Here is a 25,737-nt window from a genome sequence, read left to right as displayed (position 1 = left end):
TTCCTTGCCGTTATGAAAATTGATCACGTGACGCTAGTGCTAACGCGCATAAGAGTCTACTATTTAAAGATTTGAGCCAGCTGGTGACAGGATAATAACGCTGGAGACACACGATGTGTGCTATCTCTCCTTAGTGAATGATTTAATAGAATCAACAGTTGCCAACAGTTTGCAGTTGAATAATCACATTTTCTCGAATTTCGAGCTTATTTTTGATTTTAGGTGAAAATGTTACTGAACATTAATTGTAGAGATTTTCATGCTCAATCTTTTCCACTTGAATTTTTTCGTTTAAATTGTATCTGAAGCCTGATAATTGGGAATGTAAAATCAAACTTTGCATAGATGAGGCAGAGCTCCTGAAATTGTTACAGATATGGGACTCGTAGCAGTTGATAGAGCATATCAATGACTATTTTGGGTATAAATTTGATCAAAATCGTTGAAGTCGTTTTCGAGAAAATCGCGAAAAACCCTGTTTTTGACAACATTTTCGTCATTTTAGCCGCCATCTTGAATTGCATTTGATCGAAATTGTTCGTGTCGGATCCTTATACTGTAAGGACCTTACGTTCCAAATTTCAAGTCATTCCGTTAATTGGGAGATGAGATATCGTGTACACAGACGCACATACACTCATACAGACACACACACACACACACACACACACACACACACACACACACACACACACACACACACACACACACACACACACACACTCACACACACAACTGGGGCTAAAAATTGGCTCCTAAACCTTTTTAATAGCTGCCTGTCATCGCTGTCCCTCCCCAAAGCCTGGAGGAAAGCAAAGGTCATCGCACTTCTGAAACCAGGTAAACCTGCAGACTCTGACTCCAGCTACCGGCCAATTTCATTCTGTGCCATCTTTTCAAGCTCTATGAGCGTGTGATTTTTCAGCGCGTCGTGCGGTTCTTTGAGGGGAGGCTCATCCACAGCAGGCAGGATTCCGGCCAGGTAAATCTTGTACAAGCCAGATATTAAACCTCACTGAGCAAATTGAGAATGGGTTTGAGGAAGGTGTCGTCACAGGCATGGCTCTAATAGACCTAACAGCAGCATATGACACGGTCAACCATAATCTTTTGCTCTCCAGGGTTTACAAGATGACGGGAGACAAGCACCTCACAAGTACCATCCGTACCCTCCTTCAGAACCGACGATTCTATGTCTGCTTGAATGGAAAAAAGAGTCGTTGGAGAATCCAGAAGAACGGTCTACCCCAGGGGAGCGTTTTGGCACCGCTGCTCTTCAATGTCTACACAAATGACCAGCCCATCACACCCAATGCTCTCCACTTCCTGTACACCGATGATCTGGCTATATTGGTCAGAGATCGTTCTTTTGAAGGAGTGGAACAAAGACTGACTCATGCATTGGAGGAAATATCAACCTACTACAAGGAGAGTCACCTCAAACCAAACCCAGGGAAAACACAGGTATGCGCCTTCCACCTAAGATCCAGGGAGGCTAGGAGAAGACTGAACGTTACCTGGGAGGGCAAGGCCCTGGAACACACCGACTCACCAAAATATCTTGGCGTGACCCTGGACCGAACTTTGACATACAAACAGCACTGTCAGAATACATCATCAAAAGTCAACTCCAGGAACAACATCATCAGGAAGCTATGCAGCAGCCAATGGGGAGCAAATCCCAGCGTGCTCCTGACATCAGGAAAGGCTCTCTGCTTCTCTGTTGGGGAATAAGCCTGCCCCGTCTGGTGTCGGTCAGCCCACACAAAGAAGGTTGATACATCCCTTAACGAGACGTGTCGCATTGCAACCGGCTGCATGAAACCAACTCCCATCGACAAACTCTACAGGGCTGCAGGAATGAACACTCCCAAGATCAGAAGAGCCAACCACGAATACTTGGAGAGGTTCAAACAGACCTTCGATGAGAGGCAGTGATGCACGGTCAGCTGGAGCCATCGCGCAGCCGGCTCAAATCCAGGAGAAGTTTCATGAGGTTCACACAGCCAGAACCTCCAGACTGGTACCCACTCCGGGGATCCTGAGACCACTGGAACCAGTCTGCCATGGAAATCCTGGAGGGCGCTAAATAGGATAAGAACTGGCGTGGCCCCTGTGAAGACCAACCTAGCGAGGTGGGGCTACTTAGCGGAGGACGATATCTACTGTGACTGCGGAGAGGCACAGGACATCGACCACCTCACACAGTGCCCACTGTGCCCTGTTCACTGCACGAATGACGACCTCTGGAGAGGGAATGCAGTTGCGGAGGACCTGGCCCACTTCTGGGCTGGAAAAATTTGAAAGACCAGACACGAAAAAGTAAAAGTAAGTACTCACAACACACACACACACACACACACACACACAGACCAACACCCAAAAACCAATTTTTTGGACTCAGGGGACCTTGAAACGTATAGAAATTAAGAAATTGGGGTACCTTAATTTTTTTCGGAAAGCAATACTTTCCTTACCTATGGTAATAGGGCAAGGAAAGTAATGAAATGTATAGAAAACATGAAATTAGGGAACCTTAAATTTTTTTGGAAAGCAATACTTTCCTTACCTATGGTAATAGGACAAGGAAAGTAAAAGGTAATCAGCCCACCTTACACACACTGCCAACTTTTTCTGAAACAAAGCTCTGACATTTGTCAGTATGCAGCTAATTTATACAAGTTGTTCCTCGTAAGCAAACATCAGGCTGCAATACGACAATCATAATATTTACTCGCAGTTGTAATAACAGTGACGTATACACCGTCATATATATACAATTTGTAACATATATATAATATTGTAACTGTTATCCTTACTATATAACAATTATGACAAAATTTTAGTAAAGTGATATTCACTGTAATCTGTCAGTATTGTATAAACGGTAAGCGCTAGTGTTATCAATAGGAGATGTTGACAGTATATATATTGAATCACACAATGTGTGGTTGTTATATATTTATGTATTTTACAGATATAGCCTATATATAATGTCAGAGAGTCAAACAAAACGTGTGATGAAGGTTTATACAGTTTGTTTCAATTACATTCTGTCAGCATTGAATTAATGGGAGACATTGATATAATTCATAACGAACTCTGACAGTTGAAAGTTGAAAGTGAAGTACACTCCAGGTTGCAGAATGAGGCTGTCTCTCAGAGTAAATAAAATGGCGGTTGTAATTAAGGGTGCGTTTTACGGGTTCTGGAAAACCTAACTGAAACTTGAATGAAACCGAACTGAAGGTTGAAAGTGCTTAAATTGCTTTACATACTGTCCAAGTGTGTAGAAGAGTGACAGGTTATAAAAATTTCCAGGGTTTTAATTATAAAAAAATATTGTGAGTGGATCACTACAGTATTTCTAGTGTATTTAATGTACTAGTAGTTCTGTGAACAATAGACCTCAGGCAGTATTCTCATCCACAATTACCGGATTGAAACTATGGACCTTACGGAAATACAGCAATAGACTGGCTTCTCCACACATCTTTGTAATCACTTGTCAGCTGATTTATGATGAATAATTCTATAGTCTGATTTTTACTCTAATATTGGCGTATGAAGGAAGCTGCTTTTTCCTTTTATATTATCCTTGAAATGCAAAATTTCCAAAAACCTTGTATAAACGTTGACGCGCAATTAAAAAAGGAACATACCTGTCAAATTTCATGAAAATCTATTACCGTGTTTCGCCGTAAATGCGCAACATATAAACATTTAAACATTAAGAGAAATAATGCCAAACCGTCGACTTGAATCTTAGACCTCACTTCGCTCGGTCAATTACAAGTACTACATTGTTGATTGGCCTACTATTGAGTGCCGGGTTGCACAAAAGCCGGTTGAATTTTAATCGTGATTACTTCCACGAGAACCAAGAAAAGTATAAGCCGTCTTATCTAAAATGCCTTCTCTGGTTGGTTCCTGTGAAATTAATCACGGTTGAAATTTAATCGGCTTTTGTGCAACCGGGCCTGAATGTCTATTCAATGAACCTCTCATGACTATTAGTCAGTTATCAATAATCATCAAATTTTAGTTCTAAATTGTCAGGACTTGAATAGATTGAATTATTGAATGAATTAAATCAGATAAGCTGGAATTGTCATTTAATATAAAGAAATACTTCTTTCATATGTTACAACATTGTCAAACTCTGGTAAACCAAAACAACTACAACAAGACTAAACTATTGGTACTTTGCCAGTCAGGTGAATAAACCGCCATTGCTGTGACGTTTGGATGAACCACCAATTGTGGGAAGGGCTTGTCTAGGCGTCTAGACCAATGGCAGACATTCACCTTATTAGGCTAGGCGCACACCAGTCAGTCAAGACAAGACACGTTTAGTCACAATACTTCACATAGTTGCTTATGACACATCACACACTGATTAGTCATTGCAATTAGACATGTCTTCATAAGCAACAATGTGAAGTATTGTAACTGAACGTGTCTGATCATGTCTTGACTAACTGGTTTGCGTCTAGCCTTAAACGGTGTACACACGTACGTTTGCCTCGGGTGAGCATACGTGTATGGGCTTGCATTCGCACGTGTGGACACTGTTCGCTGAGGCATGTGGGCGAACCGGAACCCTGTCGGTATTTTGGCGTGCTCAAAGGCGCCTCGGGCGAGCATTGAATGTACGTGTGGACGCGTTTTTGCCATACGGGTGAGGGGTGAGGCAAAACGTAAACATTGAAGGCGTCATAACCAAATTCCAATGAATTAGGTTAATGAATGACAAATCAAATTGTGATCCAATAACTAATTGTAAATTGTAGGATTTTTGTAATTTTGTAGGATATGTGGATTGTCAAATATTTAAATAGAAACATGCATGGAATATATAATTTGTATCATGATTAACAAATTTAGAACTGCATAATTCAAGTGAAAAAAGCTTCTCTAAAGGATTCCTACAAGAAAGTATAGCTCAAATATTATTTTACAGTGGCTATCAAATCATCTTGTGTTTGTTTCATGTTATCAATCAGAGTTGTTAATTAAAATTGTAATCTTCAATATGATATTATACGTTTTAGATAGCTAGGCTATCTATAGAGAGATTTATTCAAACTTTGAACCAGTATTCCCTTAAAGGTGAATCTTGAAGCTAATCTTTTGGAGAATCTTGTTTTGTCATGTGTATGAGCAGAGTTAGTTTAAAATGGGCAGCAATTTAGTATTTGATTCAATTTATGGCTAATTTCCTTAAAGAGGACTGTCAATTTTGTGAGACAGTGTTAAGTGCTTTGATTAGGTCATCATAACTTCTGGAATTATTGTAGAAATTTTCTTTTTTTGAGATTCAGAATAGATATTGGAAACCAACAAATGAATCGCCTAATGTCAAGAATCTCAAAGTTAGAGCCAATCGTTCTTGTGGAGTTATTGATTCCCTCATGATGATATCATTCTTGTTTAGATAACTAGTTGAATTAGATTCAGTATATTAACAAGATAATGTTTTGACAACTTAATAAAGTTTGAACTGTCAATCTTATGTCATATAGCAATTTATTTCCCTACTTCAACCTACAATCGTTCAACCCACCAACATCGTTTGTCAAGTTTTATTTTTGATTTTATTATATAAGTCATTGAAATAAAATGATACTGCTGCAATTTTGTGATAACTATCTTCAATGATGGAATGACGCCATTCTTGTCATGTGGAAAATCTACATCTACCATGTCTTCGTGTCGTCTGCAAATCAGATAGCTTTTTGAATGCTGAGGCATACGTGGATCGCGTCCACAAGGACGTACAGTGAATGTTGAGGCATATGTACATACGATTGTTCGCGCGAATCTGTATGGACGTGTGTACAAGGCTTTAGGGCATCCATCTACCAAGCTTGTTCAATAGGCCTACTAAATAATCTGATGCTTTGTTCTCTAGATTTAGTTCACCATTAGATAACAGCCAAAACCGGTAGCTCGTTATTTTAATAAATTTTGGGTTATAGCAAAATCTCTCTACTGAATATGGATAACTACCGCAATTTTACCTTCACTATTACCATAGCCAACTCTAATACAAGGCCCCGGCCTACTATATTGCAACGTCATAGTGTAGGCCTAGAATTTAATACATGATTGGAGAAAAAGATCAGCTGATATTTTTTAAACTCTTTTTCACCAATCATGTATTAGATTCTAGGCCTACACTGCGACGTTGCAATATCGTAGGCCGGGGCCTTGTATTAGAGTTGGCTATGCTATTACATAAAACGTTTGAATAAATTTTCTATCATTCTTCTGAGATCCTCTAGCAATCTTTCAATAGTCGAATACTGAATATATCAATAATTATCTTTTCTATGAATCTATTTTTTCCTATAAAGGAAGATTGTTTTATCTTTCTTCAGATTATTCGACCTATCTATCAATATATCAATTGACTCCCACGAGACTCTATCAAGTCAACCGATCATCCTAAAACATCCTTGTAAAATTTCAATTTTTGGTATCTCACTTAAGTTTAGTTTTCTAGATCCAGAAAGAACGGAAAATAAATATAAATACTCTCACGAGGTACTTACATATCAACCGATCATTCTATAAAACTTTTCACATCTAATTATCTTGCCCACAACATCATCTACATTCAAATCAATAGATCATCCTGAAACATATTTTAAAAATTTCCATTTTCAGTATCTCACTCAAGTTATGATATTTAGATCTAGATGGGACGAAAAATAAATATAAATACTCCCACGAGATACTTACATATCAACCGATCATCATATAAAACTTTTCACTACCAATATCTTGCCCACAACATCATCTAGATATCAACCAGAAAAGGATGAAAAACAACTGCTCTGCTGCTAAGAAAGTCTCCAACAGTGTGGTATATGTAAACAAGTAGTCTGCGAGATTTCAGAACTGCTGCGTCAGAAAGATGTTCTGAAATATTGGTTTTATATTTTCAATTCTCCCCTTGAACCGTTTTTGCTTTTGAAATATACTCGAGAAACCAATATTCGAAAAATACGGAGAACGCTGGAAAACTGCTTTCCTATTCCTTAAACTTGAGAGGAGAAAAAACCAGGATGAGAAGGAAGAAGAAGACGAAGAAGAAGAAGTAGAAGCTGAAGAAGTAGAAGCTGAAGAAGAGGAGGAGGAAGAAGAAGAAGAAGAAGAAGAAGAAGAAAAATAAGAAAAAGAAGTAGATAAACAGAAAGAAGAAGCGATAAGATAGAGGCAAACCCTAATTAAGGTGCTCATCTTAAAGAAATTAAATTTTGATTAGATTCAAGTCGTTGCCAATTCTGGGTAAATTTTCAACTACTGTGTGATTAGATCTCTTTTTGCTGATTTTTTCCATCTTCTTCCTCCTCCTCCTTCTTATTCTTGAGCATCTTTTTCTTCATCTCTCTTTTCTCTCTATCTCTACATTTTCTTCTCCATCACCAAAAATTTCTGTACAGCAGCTTGTGCGAAGCGAAATGAACGGTTTTTCATTAACATAATCTGTTTCCAGTGTGGAAATTATTTTTCAAGATTTTCCAAACGACTTTTTCGTTTTGATTTCAAACATTTTTCATTTCAGAAGAATGTCGCCACAATTTCTCGCTGGATAATTTCTAATGGCGAATGATTGACGATCGTGATTAAACAATAATTGAAGAAATGATATAATTATAGTATAGTGAGATTCATTTTCAACTGTTGCCATTGGTTTAATGGGTAGCAGTGATGTTTGGTATAAGCTTGAAGGATGCTAACAGTTTGTACTGAATAAAGACAGAAACGGTTTTGCTAGAACTTTATTTCAAAAAGTTTTCAAATCAAGACAAGATAGTTGATGAAGATTTTGTGTTTCTTTATGGGGATGGAGCTAATTGCAGCTGTTATAATTAAACATCTTTATTATACTTCAATGTTCAGTTGTGATAGTCTTCTGTAATAGCTTCTGCAATAAAATTTTTGTCAGTTTAACATTTAGGGTGGGCACGCACCAGTTAGTCAAGACAAGACTAGTCACGATTAGTCACAATACTTCACATAGTTGCTTATGAAGCAACACACACCGATTAGTCATTGCAATTAGACATGTCTTCATAAGCAACTATGTGAAGTATTGTGACTAAACGTGTCTTGTCTTCTCTTGACTAACTGGTGTGTGCCTAGCCTTACATTTCTTTTCTCTTTCATTCTATTTTGTATTCTTTTCTCTCTGATACTGGCCTGTAAGCTGTCACCGAATGATTTAAATTCGAAGCAACTCTTCACTTCAACTCCATTCATTTACAAATCAAGAATTCCGAACTGATCAGGATGAATTTCGCACCTCAATTGATAGACAAAAGGCAATGATAATTGCAAACATAACATATTTATAGGCTACAATATAAAATGAATAGTTTGAAAGTGCTAAAGAATCAAAACCTGTCTTGGACTAATTTTCAAACCAAATTCGGGAATAGAATAGTATAAGCCGGTATTCTTATTTCTAATCATTTTATGATTATGTGTTTCTAAAATTGTTTAATTGATAAGTAGAAATAAAATTGTTATACTATTACGCAAAACGGGGGTACAGATGAAGAAATAAAGAGAAGGTTAGGACAAACTAGAAGTTGTATAAGACAACTGCATCCCATAATCTGGAGTAAGAGTATCCACAGAAAGACCAAACAGATGATATTCCATACAATAGTCAGAAGCATAATGACATATGGTGCAGAAGTATGGGTGACGAACAAGCGGGTAGGAGTAAGATTCTGGCTGTGGAAATGGAGTATTGGAGAAGGTGTTGCGGGGTCACCAGGTTGGATAGACTACGGAATGAAGAGATTTGGAACAGAATGAAAGTTCAATCGGATATAATGAAGTTCATTGAGGACAAGAGACTGGTATGGTATGGGCACGCGAGAAGGGCCAGTGCAAGTAAGTGGATTGCAATTGTGACGGATTGGAGCCCATTGGGTAGACGGAAGCGAGGGAGGCCAAGGCGATCTTGGCGAGACGAGGTGGACGACGCCATGGAGGCTAGAAATCTCACAGATGGGGAGTGGAATGACCGACAAACATGGAAAATCCGACTAAAAGAAGGAAGGCGGTGATTCACCGTAGAATCCTTATATATATATATATATATATATATATATAATATATATATATATATATATATATATATAGAAATAAAATAAATAGAAATAAAAATCTCAGTACCCTTTTTTGAATTATTTTATCACAACATGTTTCAACATTCATGCCATTTTCAGCATAGAAATTTTTATTTCTATTTATATTACAAGTAGCCCTAAACAGAAAAGAGACAATAAAAATAAAATAGTATAAAGAATCGAGCAGGATCAAAAGACACAACTTCAAATAATATGTATCTCTCGAGGAACAATGAATAGAAAACTAATAGGAAAAGGTTCAAACCTATGAATAAAAGCCATGTACTTTCTTATTATTTATCTTGATGTACCTTCATAAAAACGTAAGAATTGATACATTTATTGTACAACAGACAACAGTAGTGTCTTGACAATCAGCTATGAACTTTTCTGAACTTTATTTTCCAAAAAACATTACAAACAAATCTATCTATTTATCTATTTGTATCTATTTATTCAAATAATTGAAAAATGTATTCTTGAAAAAAAGCAATACAATTTGTGAAGTTATGGAGGAATCCCGTAATACAGTATTGAGTTTATTTCTTGTATCATTGTTTAATACATGAATGAATAAAAAATATTTGAATTTGAAAAGTGTTATTTTTAGAGACGAAAAGAAAAAAAATCGAGAGAATAATACATGCCTTATTCTTTCAATTATGGAGAAATACTACACCAACTCTGCCCTGACAATCAAGTTAGGAAAGGAAAATATTAATCTCAGGAAATCGGAAACCGGTATTGATGAAATACAATAGCAATCTTTATATTCCGCACAATAAAACTAATACATGTAATAATAATACATATTCTTTCGATTATGGAGAAATACTACACCAACTCTGCCCTGACAATCAAGTTAGGAAAGGAAAATATTAATCTCAGGAAATCGGAAACCGGTATTGATGAAATACAATAGCAATCTTTATATTCCGCACAATAAAACGTCCACAATAGGATCATTAAAAATAGAGTATTATTCAACAGTTGTTGATTTTATCTTCAACGTTTTTAGAGCTCCGCTGAATGTCAGCCGATCAATTCACCGATTTTATGGCAGTTCCAACTAAATGTCGCCTCTTGGGAAACCCGGAAATCCGACAAACTGTGACACTCAAATCACACATCGAGTTGTGACACATAATTGTCACATCGTTAAGTTTGTCGCAGTGTGTCAAGAGCCCTTTTAGTGAACTGCTGTTAGATTCACTTTAGATTGTCAGCAATGTTTCAATGAGAAGCAATGATGTTATTCAGCTAAAATTTGTAACTGTCTTACCAATTATTATCTTTTGGAGAATCACTTATCATGAATTATCGAATTGAATTTCATATCTTGGGGGTTTTCTGGGAATAGTGGATGAAATTAAATTGATTCTCATTTGGAATTACACTCTTTCTTCCATTATTCAAATAAATATTACACTAAGGCAGTGGTCGCCAAACAGTCAATCGCGAGCTATCGGTAGCTCGTGGGGTGGTTTTTGGTAGCTCACAGAAATGCTTGGGTTGTCAACCATGCATTGAGAAACATGGCTACAAAATTTTGCATTTCTCACAGATATAACTGAGAAGTTGAATGATTTAAATTTGCAGTTTCAAGGAAAGATAAGGACATCGGTGGAATGATTTAAACTGTAAAATCGTTTTCCAAGGAGCTTGAGATGTGAGAAAAGAATCTCGTCCAGTTTGAATATAAACACTTTTCCAGTCTGAAGAAAATCAATGACGAGAAAAATCCTTCACAGCACCTCAGCAATAACCAAGAATACGTTACAATTCAGACTTGAGACACCAGTTTGATCAACGATTTCAAGATTTTAAAAGCATATCGAATATGGTACAATTCGTCAACTCTCCTTTTGTAGAGATCGATGCAGAAGATTTTGCAGCTTGTGTTGTAAAACATTTTGGTGGAGATCAGGCTTCAGTTGAAATGGAATTTGTGGATTTTTAAAATGATCTTGTCTCTCAGATCACTTTCTACAACTGGAAATATTTGGCACCAAGTCCCCAAAGAAAAATATCCAATTATTATTCAAGTTGCATTGAGGTTAAAAGCTATGCTCAGCTTTACCTACTTGTGTAAATAATCTTTTTCAAGTATGAAATTCATAAAAAATCGATATAGGGACATGTTTTGGACAACTGCATCAGAATGGCGGCTACAACGTCAAGAAAATACTTGATCGCCAAAAAGAGTTCCACTGCTCTCATTGAAATGTAAATTTCAACTTTTGTTATACTTTTTGCTATGAGATAAGTAGATTTCAACACTAGAAGTGTATCTTTATAGGCGATAAAAGATACTTTCTTCATTCTAATATTCTTTGGTAGCTCACTAGAAGATTTATAAATGCTATTCTAGCTCACAGGCTCATAAGTTTGGCGACCACTGCACTAAGGTATTATTCTATAACATAAAGATTGCTATTGTATTTGATCGATACCGGTTTCCGATTTCCTGAGATATATAATTTCCTTTCCCAACTTGATTGTCCGGGCAGAGTTGGTGTAGTATTTCTCCATAATCGAAAGAATGAAGCCTGTATTATTCCCTCGATTTCTTTTTCCTTTTCGTCTCTAGAATAACACTTTTCACCATATTCATAGGACTTATTCATAGGAGATAGATGGAGGTAAAAATAACGAAATATAGAATCCTTGTTCCTCTGTAGGCTATAGAGAAGTTTCAAAATCAGATAGGTTTCAACTTTCTTTGTTGTGAAGTTAATGTGATGTTGTGGAAACGACTCAATGTTGTCAAATGTTTTATTGAAACATTTTGAGATGCTCATTTCGTTTTGGTTGTTACACCATTAACGATTTAGTGAGCTGAAAGCGCAAATATTGAGTAGCAGAATGTGCGGTATATTATAGAATAGGCTATGGGTGGAGCCTTGCGATTGGTCATTAGCTGTCGACTAATAGAAGTTGAGCTATACTGTCACTGGCCGAGACGAGACACGCTCTAGTATTTCAAATCTGGTGATGAAGACCGTTAGACTATTGGTCATTAGCTGTCGACTAATAGAGGTTGAGCTATACTGTCATTGGCCGAGACGAGACACGCTCTAGTATTTCAAATCTGGTGATGAAGACCGTTAGACTATACATCAATAAAGAGAAAGATAGCAATAATTTACAAAACCAAATGGATAATATGAGAAAGGATGAAATAATTTATACTATTGGAAAATCAGTAGACACGAACCAATACAAAAACTACATAAAAAGTCTGGTGTGGTACACTCACACCACTTTCCTTGCTCATTGATCTATAAGCCTCATTAACGAGGATAATTATTTAGGGAATAACATTATGCCGATTGGCGGCTGAATAATTAAAACTACGATTATACTATTGTGATTGTGTTCAGAGTACATTTTCCTTTGTTTGAATTATGAAATTTGAGGATTTTTTAAAAGTTGTCAAAACAGCTGTTCTACAAATAAAATATCGACATGTGTTCTTTTGAATAAACTGCTCTACCTACCTACCTCACGCACGAGAAGGAGGTTACAAAGTAAATTTCTCAAGGATGGGGTGGACCCGCTGTTAATTTCTCAGGGAGGAGACTCATGCCAGTTAATAGAGATGATATATAACTATACAGGGTATGCATTTGAAAAAAATCGGTCAAGTCATTTTTGAATGAATCGTGATAGAAATTTAGCAAAATTCGTTCTTCTCAGGAATATTACGGAGCTCCTGCAATTTTTCCAGAAATGGGACTCATGTCAGTTGATAGGGCTTATAAATAGCTATCTAGGGCATAAATTTGAAGAAAATCGTTAGAGCCGTTTTCGAGAAAACCGCGAAAAACATGGTTTTTTAGCCATTATCCACCATTTTGAATTTAATTTTATTGTATTTCTTATTGTCGGATCCTCATGGTATAAGGACCTTAAGTTTAAAATTTCAAGTCAATCGGTTAATATTAGGAATGGAGTTATCGTGTTCACAGACACACACACACCCACACACACAGACCAACACCCAAAAATCATGTTTTTGGACTCAGGGGACCTTGAAACGTATAGAAAACATGAAATTAAGGTACCTTAAATTTTTTGGAAAGCAATACCTTCCTTACCTATGGTAATAGGGCAAGGAAAGTAAAAACAAAGGTAGAAAACTTGTATAGTGGAAGAATGCAAGGCCGAATTCAAAAGTAAAATGACAAGGACTAGGAACTAAAAACTGGACCTCTACTTTAATTATAGATATTTGACAATATCAAGTCGCCTCTATTCCAATAGGTTCTCTCAGTTCCATTGATAGGAAATATCTACCTTGATAGATGATTCGCTCATACAAAGCTAGTATTTGAACTAATCACTCTAAGGTATTTCAAACAATATGTAGAAGATATTTTCATGTATAGATTTGTTTAGTTTTATTGATGATAAGAATTTTAGTTGAAAAGTTCCTCCTCAAGTTGAAAAATAGAGAAGACCAGTCCAGTAAGTTATGAAATACACCAGCAACTTTCAATACAAGCTTGGAATTGGAAACCAATGAGACAATCGATGCCGGAACGGGTCAATAGGGGCTAATTCATGTATAATGATGATGAAGTTGAAAAAGTATTATAGCTTTGTATAGATTAATAGAATCAACTCCCTTACTGGTTGAAAAGTGTTATAAAAAGTTATGCATTGAATTTGGATTAAATTATCAATAGACTCTCAAATTGAATGAAGGGAAAACTATTTAAAGATTGAATACAGGATCAACTTTAGATGGACTGAACATTTTTTGTACGGTTGTAAGATGAGAAATGGAGAATCCCGTTTATTTGATCCATTGCAAGAAAGAGTAATTATCGTTACAATGAGTCAATCGTTGATCAAGAATGGTTGCTCAATTTTTGCAAGATTTTGCAGTTTTTGTTTAAACAAGTTTCGCATTATTTAAAACTTAAATGTTTTTCAAATGATAGGTTGATCGGCTATTAGTAAAAACTAAGTAGTATAAGCTGAGGTTTCAATCAATCATCATATAAGGCATGAGAGTGTATTGAGTGTATTATATATTAAAGGAAAATCCAGTTGATCTCGTGTAGGATAAATCAATTAAATCATCTTATAAAATATTGGTTATTCGAATCACTTGAGAAGAGAAATAAGAGGCCAATCTTGAGATATTTCTCTTCTGATATTGGAAGCTTTTTCGGAAGAATAAGATGAATATATAATAATACGAATCAATTAAATAATCTAGCTTACTTCTCTCTCAAGATCCTCAGAAGATTCTCCTTGTCTTGAAGCTCTCTCTCCCTCTCAAGTCTCTTCCTTGGGTTACACTCGGATATTTACAATTCTTTCACTAGATCCACCCTTAGATCACAATCCCAGTTTTGACTCGAAAACAACTAAAAACAAGTCCTTACACAACAATCACAACTAAGATTTTCAAAAAATTTGGAGCCTCAGCTCTCAAAAATGTTTTTCAAATTTTTCGGGTGGAACTTCAGTGTGAGCTCAACAGCCCAAAACTTTTTGAAACTTTTCTGGAGCTTGATAGCTCGCAAAGTTTCAAGAAAAAAATTAGTTTTGAATTAAATTTTTATCGGTTTTTCGGTTGTAATTATTTTTTGAAACCCGATTACAGATTCAAGAGTGCGGAAAACGAACTCGTAACTCGTAAATTCTGCTCAAAATCGTCACCTGTTGCTGCCACTCTGTGCTATTCAAGCGGTGGTTTAACAGCAAGTGGGAACTCCGTCAGAGCCGCTTCCCCTATTTATATTTAACCCCGTGGGGGGTGCAAAGGGGTACCCCTCTGTTTCCGGAGGCAGGGGGCGGAGAATCAACCCCTAGTCTGACGCGCGCACTAGACTTCTGATAGCAACTCCTACTTCTCCTCCTCCTCCTTTTCCTACTCCTCCTCCACCTTGTCCTCTTCCTGCTTCTCATCCTCCTCTTCCTACTTCTTCTCCTTTTCTCCCCACTGATCCTCCTCCTCCTCTTCTTCTTTTTACTGCTTCTGTTCCTTTTCCGCCTTCATCTTCTTCTCCAATTTCGTTTATTCTTCTCCTCCTCTTCCTGTTCGTCTCCCTGCTGCTCCTTCTCCTCCTACTCCTCCTCTTCCTACTTCTTCACGTCCTCCTCCTTCTCCTACTGCTCCTCCTTCTCTTCCTCTTCTGCCTTCTTCTTCTCCTTCACTTTCGTTTCTTCTTCCTGTTCATCTTCTTCTGTGGATTTTTGTGTTTATTTTCCATTTTTGTTTCCTAGCCAGTTTTTCTCGTCTTTCCAACACTTTCAATTCTCATGTACATTTTCAATTTTCACCTAGTTATCTTCTGTACATTCTTTTCTCTTATATTTATTTTCTTCTTCCATTTTGTTTAATTTTCTTCTCCTCCTCTTCCTTATCTTTCCATTCTGGGATTTTTCCTTTCATTATTCTTGTTTTCTCAGCCTGTGTTTCTCGTCTCAAGTCCCATAAATTATTACATTTTATCATTTCTATCTACGTAGTTTTCCTCCGTTCATATTCTTTCCTGTCCTGTTTTTCTTCTTTCCCTGCCATTAATCCCTTTTTCGACTATTTCTTCTCTTCCACCTCTTCATCTCCTTATTCTGGATTTTCTCCCTTTTATTCTATCTTCATTCTCTCGTGTTGTGTTTTTTACACCATCAAAGTTTTAATTTCATTATCTCCACAGTTTCTGTTGTACAATTTTCTTCTATTTCCCTGTTTCCTTCTCCTGTCAGTTTCTCTTAATTTTTTCTTCTATCTTCTCTCTTCTCTCTTATACCTTATCTTTTCTCTCTTTTTGGTAGAGAGTTAGTGGGAAGGATACTTCGAATATTCTTTCCGAAGAATGGACATTGATATGTCCAAAGCTCCGCCAATTTATGTAGATGCATAACAATATTATCTATTTTATCTATAGTTATTACAAATTGTTTTTTTTTTCATATTATATACAGCTCAATTATTATTTTCTTAATTTATATTTTGTAAATTCATCCATAATTTTGCTGTATTGTAAGCCATTGTATATAAGTGTATAAGTATATATTGTAATCTACATAAATAACGTACTCAATCAACTCTCTCTTCTCTTTTCTCTCTTAGTGAGAAGCTTAGTGAAGATCACTATAATTCTTGATGAAACATTCTACAAAATTATCATTTACAAAATATGTTCTCTCTCATCATTTCATGTTTCCTTCATGCTTTTTCCTACTCTACTCTCTCTACCTCCTTCTCACTCTTCTCTTCTCCCTTTTTCTTCTCCTCTTCCTCTTCTCTTTCTCTTCCCTTTCCTTGTATTCTCTTGAAAAAATACAGGACACTATCCTCCCCCATACTCCATCTCACTCCATCTCATTAGCGCTGAATGTAGTCTCTCACGTCACGTCTCTAAATTCGGCGCTAATTTTGGATTAGCCAATCATTGTACCACTTCTGAGTGGCATCCCATGTTATATCGAAAACAGCCACAGTCGTATCAATTTCATCGACGACAACATGTCACTGCCACCTAGATAACATTATTGTTATCAAAAGTGAACGGCTACAGTCCCGGACAAAAGTGGACGCGAACATGACACGTGGTGTTTTTCAATTGCGGGTGTGGACTGTACCACAGCATTCATGTAGACTGAGTATATGTAGACTAGAGTATCGATATCTCGAGTATCAATACATAACGTATCGATTCAATGATGAGGGAAACTTCAACTAAACTATAACTAGTACAGCATTCATGACAATAACTATTTGGCAATATGTAGACTAGAGTATCGATATCTCGAGTATCAATACATCACGTATCGATTCAATGATGAGGAAAACTTCAACTAAACTATAACTAAAGTAAACTAACTACTAACTACTTTAGTAGAGCTAGTGTTCTGTGAACAGTAGACCTCGCGCAGTTATAAATCATAGCCTCCTATTATATTGTCCATCTGAATAAATCCTGTTTGTATGTCGTGTTGGTGAGATATCGGTATGAAAACGGCTAATTGCTGTTGGGGTTGATGTATCAAAAATGCTAACATCAGAAGCTAATCTTTTTTATGACATACTGGCAACAGGTCTGCCCGAGTTGAAAGCAGAGAATGTTCAAGAGAAAATACTACTTATGTTATTTTAGTTATTAATTGCATGCATCATTGCAAAGGATACTCCTTTTCCTTTTGTATTATCCTTGAAATGCAAAATTTAAAAAACCTTGTATAAACGTCGACGCGAAATTCAAAAGGAAAATACCTATCAAATTTCATGGAAATCTTTTGCCGCGTTTCGCCGTTAATGCAGAAATATCGGGGCACCGAGCTTCGCTCGTTATTTATTTATTGATAAACAGAACACAATTCTTCAAAATGATTGGGGAAGAACAAACAGGCACAGACCAAAACTGTTTCTTCCCCAAATTTTGATTCATACACTATAAATGTTCCAAAAATTAGGTTATGTTCCATACACTTGAATTCAGGTCCAATTTTGAGTCAAAATATTTAAAAACAGAAAAGTTCTAATGTAGATTGTTTACAAACCAAATTGAATAACAAAATAACACTCACTAATCACTTGAAACTGTAAAATAATGATCAACTTTGAATATTATGATATACTCTAATTTAGAGTGATAAACCATGTCATGTCAACAAATCAGATTATTTTGATAAAATTTCTAGATAATATTTCTCGCGAGATACGGTAAGCTGATTGAATGATTACACAGCTGATCTCCCACACAGGCACACGCATCTTCTGTTATCGACAGACAACGAAATTATCCAGACATCTGTTCTCCCAAGGATGAATTATCCTTTTAATGTCCTTCAGCGAGTTTTCCCAGGGATGAAACATAGTGCAATCAAATTTTTATATCATAAACCTACTATGTTCCAAATTTCGTGAAAATCGTTGGAGCCGTTTTCGAGATCCGTTGAACATAAATAACCAGATATAAGAATGACCAAATTTAAAAATAACCAGATATAAAAATACAGAAATTGCTCGCTTAATATAATAGGATATAAACATAAAGAGAAATGTTAAACCGTCGACTTGAATCTTCACTTGAACCTCACAAAAAGAAATTTTAAAGAGAAATTAAAACCGTCATAAAGAGAAATGTTAAACCGTACATAAAGAGAAATGAAAACTGTCATAAAGAGAAATGTTAAACCGTACATAAAGAGAAATGTTAAACCGTCGACTTGACTCTTCACTTGAACCTCACTTCGCTCGGTCAATGAGAGAGGGGTCAATATTGTTAGGTACTATGAATCATTGTTCAAATATGATGCATCAATTCATAGATCAGTAGGCCTAATGTTGAATGAAAACTTGATTGTCAATCGTACTATTAACTGTAATAATTGTGATTAATCGATAAGTCATTTGGATGAGTCATTTTTGTGACTCAGAATCTAATGGCAACCTGTTCCATCTATATGAACTAACTGTACTCTTGCTAAGTAGATATTATATTATTTTGATTGAAAGTGTATTCCATGCAATATCCTATACTATTAAACGAGCAATTTCTGTTTATATGTTTCTATTTCTCCGGATCTCGAAAACGGCTCTAACGATTCTCACGAAATTCAGAACATAGTGGGTTTATAACATAAAAATTCGATTACACTAGGTCTTATCCCTGGGTAAACTCGCTGAAGGACATTAAAAGGATAATTATTATTCATCCTTGGAAAAACAGCTGATAATAATTATTTCGTCGTCTATTGATGATGGAAGTGAGTGAGCGAGTTCATGTGTCAAAATCATGACTCAGTTGTTGAACTTTTGTAATCATTCAATCAGGTACTTAGTGCCGGTTGCAAAAAAACCGGGTTACTTTCAATCCTGATTAAATCCAGTAGATCCATCTTTTTGAAATGATCTTCTCTGATTTAGTTCTCGTGAAATTATTCAGGATTAAAATTTAACCGGCTTTTGTGCAACCGGACCTTTGTGAGGGAAATTTTTGCATTCCTCTGGGAATTAATCTCAATTTACTGTTATTAGATGGAACATTTCTGTATGAACTATGAATGTTATTATAATTTCTTCTTTCGTAATAAATTTTTTATGCTTTTGTACTCCAGAGCGAAGCTCGGTCCCTGATATTCAGCTATTATTCATGACATTAGACTCTTTTGGAATCAAAGTAGTGTACGAATTAAGTTATAATTTTCACATAACCTCTAGACTGTGTATTCCAAATTAAGGTGTGGAGCAGTTTTGAGCGAATGCCTATTGTTTTTACCTCGATTGTATTTGTATATGAATAAATAAACTAGTAGTTCTGTGAACAGTAGACCTCGCGCAGTTATAAACAGCAGCCTCCTCTTATACTGTTCATCAGAGTAAATCCTGTCTGTATGTCGTGTCGGCGAGATATCGGTGTGAAAACGGCTAATGGCTGTTGGGGTTGGAGTATCAAAAATGCTAACATCAAAAGCTGATCTCCTTCAAGACATGCTGTCTACAGGACAGCCTGAGTTCAAAGCAGAGAAAGTTCGAGAGACAATGCTACGTTATTTTAGTTATTAATTGCATGCGTTATTGCACGCAATCAATAGTTCATTTATTTATTTATTTATTCATAATGGAGACAACGGGTTTCCCCAAATATGTCTTCTTAACAATAAAAATTGTACAGATACAAATGAAAAAAGAAAATAATGATAAAAATAAAAGGAACTTATGCAATAATAAATAATACAAACAACAAAAATACCATCTAATTCAAAATTGAAAAATACAAAGATTTCAAAATCAGGGAATTCAAAACTCCAAAACTAAAAAAATTAAATAATATAATAACAAATAATGAACAAAAATTTTATCAATAGAATAGATAATAACATTTATAACTGAACGACGTCCCAAACCATATGCACATCCACACTGATACACCAACTATTTATTTGATCAGATCATGCTTACACAAGATTTAATTATCATAAAACGCTTTCCGGAATTTAGCGCAAGAAAACCAGAAGACATCTAGGCGCCCAGACAACCTGTTATAAGTTCTTTGCATCCTATCTAATAGTGCATAAAAATTGCATTCAATGAGGCATGCAATTTATAGTCTACACAGCTGCTGATTTTTTACCAAGTTGCATTGAGACATTGAATTGCATGCGTCATGGCAATTTAATCCACTCGACTATAGACCTTATACAAATAATACAGTAATAGACTGGTTTCTTCACACATCTGTGAAATTACTTGTCAGCTGATTTATGATGAATTATTCTATAGTCTGATTTCTACTCTAATAATGGCGTATGAAGGAGGCTCTTTTTCCTTTTATATTATCCTTGAAATGCAAAATTTCCAAAAACCTTGTATATACGTCGACGCGCAATTTAAAAAGGAACATACCTGTCAAATTTCATGAAAATCTATTAGCGCGTTCAGCCGTAAATGCGCAACATTTAAACATTTAACATTTAAACATTTAAACATTTAAACATTTAAACATTTAAACATTTAAACATTTAAACATTTAAACATTAAACATTTAACATTTAAACATTTAAACATTTAAACATTTAAACATTTAAACATTTAACATTTAAACATTTAAACATTTAACATTTAAACATTTAAACATTTAAACATTTAAACATTTAAACATTTAACATTTAAACATTAAACATTTAAACATTTAAACATTTAAACATTAAACATTTAAACATTTAAACATTTAAACATTTAAACATTTAAAAATTCAAACATTTAAACATTTAAACTTTAAACATTTAAACATTTAAACATTTAAACATTTAAACATTTAAACATTTAAACATTAAACATTTAACATTTAAACATTTAAACATTTAAACATTTAACATTTAAACATTTAAACATTTAAACATTTAAACATTTAAACATTTAAACATTTAAACATTAAACATTTAACATTTAAACATTTAAACATTTAAACATTTAAACATTTAAACATTTAAACATTTAAACATTGAGAGAAATGCCAAACCGTCGACTTGAATCTTAGACCTCACTTCGCTCGGTCAATAATCCTTCATTGACCTTATTAAAAATACCACAATTGAAAAGGTGGACTGCTAAACATAAATGGACAATTTTCAATATTTTTATTCTATTAATATTGCATTGGATTTCTGTTGAATCAAATTCAGGATCAATAATAGCAATCAATGGACGTTTAGAAGACATGGCTCAATTTTGTCAATTAAATACTGGGAATTTAATATTTATATTTATTTATGCATTGATAGATACAATATCATTCTTAGCTATGAATGATTGAGAAAAGAACAACAGGCTATGAAAAAATATGGGAACACATGAGTTACAAAACTAAAGTAGGTTGATACCAACTGAACGAGTATTAAATAATTCATTCATTCACTACCAGAGTCAAGTGTAATTAATATCTATATTCTCACTCACTGACTGACTCACTCACTTACTCGCAGAACTAAAAATCTACCAGACCAAAAACGTTCAAATTTGGTAGGTATGTTCAGTTGGCCCTTTAGAGGCGCACTAAGAACGGATTTGAAAAAAAATCCAAATATACGCCCAAAATCTGCGTTTTTCCAGCGTTTTCTTAGATTTATTGAGAACAAATGAACAGAAATTGTTCAAATTTACTAAAGGAAGCTAAGCTAGGGTGTAATAATGTTGTGTTAGATGGAATTTGCAATAACGTCAAAGATACGCCCATAATTAGCGTTTTTCCAGCGTTTTTTTTTTTCTTTTTCTCAGACTTATTGAGAACAAATGAACAGAAAATGTTCAAATTTACTACAGAAGCTCAGCTGGGGAGTAATAAGGAATTAGAAGGAATTTGAAATAACGCCAAAGATACACCCAAAATTAGCGTTTTTTGCGTTTTCTCAGTTATTTCATCAAGTAATAGACAGAAAATGTTCAAATTTGGTACAGAGGTTTAGCTAGGGTCTAAAAATTTTGTGATGAGGTGACTTTAATATTTCATCAAAGGTACGCCCAAAATCAGCGTTTTTCCAACGTTTTTCTGCGTTTTCTTTGACTTTGACTTTCTGATGGATGAAGTATGCCCAGGCGAGCGAAGCGAGCCCGCTGATTTCATTTTCGGACGATCCAGTCGGAGGTCCAGGGGGCGGAGCCCCCTGGCTAGACGGATAGGGCGAGCGAAGCGAGCCTGACGGCTAGTTAACTTCTATACTCATAATAATATGGGCACTGATAACCAGCCAGTATCATCCCAATAGATTAACATCAGAAATTGTTCATTTTTAAGCTGAGTTCCTACCAAAGTTATTAACAAAATGTTGATAACTTAATCCTTATAGATTCTATTAGATTGAACATACGTTATCATACACATGATGAACATATGTTGAATGAAAAAAGACTAAGACATCAATAATCAATTAATAACAAATAATAAAGACATAATTATCAATAAATCAGTGGTTTTTGACAATTTCTTAGTCTTTTTTCATTCAATATAAATAATTACCACAATATCAACTTCTCAACTACACAAAAAATGAACATATGTGTTTGACATGACAAGTTCCATTCAATCTAATAGAATCTATAAGGATTAAGTTATTAACATTTAGTTAATAAATTTGGTGTAAACGCAGCTTTAGATGTTGATGTTAGTCGAAGTCAATCTGTTGAACCTTAAACGAGCGTAGTGAGCTCCAACATTTGACTAGAGGCTGGAGTCATTGTCCGTTTGTAGGATTATTTGTTGTATCTTTGACGATAACTTTTGATTCTCTTTATCAATCAAATCTGAATTCTCAGCACAACATATTCTTTAAAACATCATTATACTGCGTTCGTTGGCAAACTAAATTAACTCACTTCTTAAGATCTGTAAATTATTGTAATTTTTCATGAACACTGATGCTTTTGGTTTGTTCATAAGTCTTTAGTAGACTAGCTATTTATAATTTTTCTTTTTTGTTTCTTTGAATTGTTATGGTTTGAATTGAACATATTTATCAAGACTTTTATTACAAAGATGTATTATAGATATAAGTTACTCTTATAATTTACTGCTCTAGCTATGTAAACTAACATCTTGTGCTGTGGATATGAGTAAGCTCTTCAGCCTTCACTCATATCTGAAAAATAAATAGATTCATTCATTCCTTCGTCCTTTCCGAAGATATAACAAGATAACACTGGAAGTTCATAAGAAAAACTATAGTAATTCATCATTACATATGTAAACTGGATTATTAGTAATGTATGCAATATTAATTACTCAATGCAACTGGAACTATTTCTCTTGACTCCCAAATGCTTTCAATGGGAAGAATACCAGCAGCATTTTGAACGAGTTCTCCAGCCAGGGGGCTCACTATAGTGAACCTTTTCAAAGTACAGTATTTGATCCTATTAACCTTGAGCCTTATTGAGTGTACGGAAGTTCTCCTGTACCTCAATTTATTCAAATAACGTAGAACTGTGAGGCTCCAATATGAAACGGTGTAAGGTGTAATACATCAAACATCGATTCGAGTCGATCGCTTCATAGTCGACATAATATAATATTGGGTTCGATATATCCATGTCGATTAAATCGATTTCGATACTTCCATATAGAACGGGGCTCTATTGTAGAACGGTGCGATACATTGAATATCGATTTAATCAAGTGAAATCTATTGTGAGGAGAAAGAGCTTTGGAAATTGGATAAATGAGTGGGTTGTCTGTAAATTGAAGCCTAAATGGATTAGTCTGATAAGAGAATGGATGCATGGAGAATGTATTTCAAGTTTAAAACATGGTGGTAGTGCATGGGATGGGTCAGGGTTTTTGGAATAGGAAGAGAGAGAGTGTAAGAGAGACTAGTGAAGGATATAGAGCAAGAGAGAGCGAGACAGTGTGATTGAGTGTAAGAGATGAAGAAGAGATAGAGAGAGAGAGAGAGAGAGATTAATTGATTGATTGAGTACTTTATTTATGTAGATTACAATATATACTGGCTTATACACTTAATACAATAGCTCACAATACAGCAAAATTAAAGATGAATTTACATAATATAGACTAAGAAAATAATTATTAATATGATATGAAAAAGTAATTTGTAATATAATAACTATAAATAATTATTATATTGTTATGCATCTACATAAATTGGCGGAGCTTTGGACATATCAATGTTCATTCTTTGGAAAGAATATTAAAAATATCCTCCCCACTAACTCTCTACCAGAGAGAGAGAGAGAGAGAGAGAGAGAGAGAGATTGAGATTGTAAGAGATAAAGATTGAGAGTGAGAGAGATTGGAAAAAAGAAAAAATCTTTAGATGATTCAACTCAACGTTTGAGTGAGAGAGTTTATTCAAATGGATTGTACGGTAACTTATGATAATTATTTTACTTCTCTCTGTGTAAAGATCATTAAATTTCAACCAGATAACATCCTAATTTTCTTATACAGATTGACTCATTATTTCTGGCAAAATACAGAGCTGGAGCTGGAATGGTCTTTCTTGATTGAAATATTTCTTTCGATGACATTCATTTTTTTTCTAATTGCAAGTCTTTTTTCCAAATGTTTGGCAATTAGTAACTATTGTAACTTTAGCATGCAGTAGTTTAATGTATAGTTCATGAAAGCATGTATTGACTAAATTCACTTCTGCAACATAATCTAAATATTATTTTGTTGAAGAATTTCTTAGACTACGGAATTCTTTATAAGAGAACCAGTTCCATGAAAATTCACAACTCTATTGATGAGGTGAAACTTAATAAGTGACTATTGTAACTTTGGCATACAGTAGTTTAATGTACAATTCATGAAAGCATCTATTGACAAAATTCACTTCTTCTGCAACATATTCTAAATGTTATTTTGTTGAAGAACTTCTTAGACTACTAAATGCTTTATAACAGAACCAGTTCCATGGAAAATTAACAACTCTATTGATGAGGTGAAACTTAATAAGTAACTATTGTAACTTTAGCATACAGTAGTTTAATGTACAGTTCATGAGAGCATTCATTGACAAAATTCACTTCTTCTGCAACATCATCTGAATTCTATTTTGTTGAAGAACTTCTCCAGACTACAAAATTCTTAAGAGAACCAGTTCCATAGGAAATTCACAGCTCTATTGATGAGGAGACTCTTAAAATATATTTCACTCTTATTGTGCTATATTGCTAATTAAATGATATCAAATATCATTGAGCAGGTAAAAACATTCACTTGTATTATTCTTTTATTCCTTTATCTGTAACAATTCCTAATGTTACTGGTGTCTACATTATAATGTGGCAAGTAATGGTACAAGTAATTTTTTAAGCTGTTTCGTATTTTGTTTTTAACAACAATTCATTCAAGTAGTACAAAAAAATTATGATTCCAATAAGTAATAGTAGGAAAGGATTAGGCTCCTTTAAATTATCCTTATAAAAATAAATGTTATCAAAGTAATATTTCAACAAGGACTTTTCTAGAATGTATATTTGTTAAATACCTCATCATGTTTTACAAAATATAATATTTCAATATGTGAATTCTCTTTCAGTTTCTTTCAAGATTGCTTCCATGAAAATGTAATTCTCCAAGATCGATTCACATTTTAAGGT

At 34.8% G+C, this 25,737-nt stretch overlaps 2 protein-coding genes across 2 annotated transcripts in view; one reads left to right on the top strand and one right to left on the bottom strand.

The window, feature by feature from the left end:
• LOC120354091 overlaps positions 1 to 1,009 on the top strand; it is a 40,841-nt gene extending 39,832 nt beyond the window's left edge. The window contains exon 5 of the mRNA XM_039440326.1: positions 926 to 1,009. Coding sequence (XP_039296260.1) covers positions 926 to 1,009 — 84 coding nt within the window. The remainder of the gene's footprint in view (positions 1 to 925) is intronic.
• LOC111059042 overlaps positions 1 to 14,863 on the bottom strand; it is a 336,110-nt gene extending 321,247 nt beyond the window's left edge. The window contains 1 exon segment of the mRNA XM_039439523.1: positions 14,388 to 14,863. The gene's annotated coding sequence lies outside the window, so the exon portion shown is untranslated.
• Positions 14,864 to 25,737: the final 10,874 nt, after the last annotated feature.

The sequence above is a fragment of the Nilaparvata lugens genome, chromosome 13 (genome assembly GCF_014356525.2).
Source record: "Nilaparvata lugens isolate BPH chromosome 13, ASM1435652v1, whole genome shotgun sequence".
Taxonomy (NCBI): domain Eukaryota; kingdom Metazoa; phylum Arthropoda; class Insecta; order Hemiptera; family Delphacidae; genus Nilaparvata; species Nilaparvata lugens.
The sequence above is the reverse complement of the archived record's forward strand: the minus strand, read 5'-3'. Positions and strand labels throughout refer to the sequence as shown.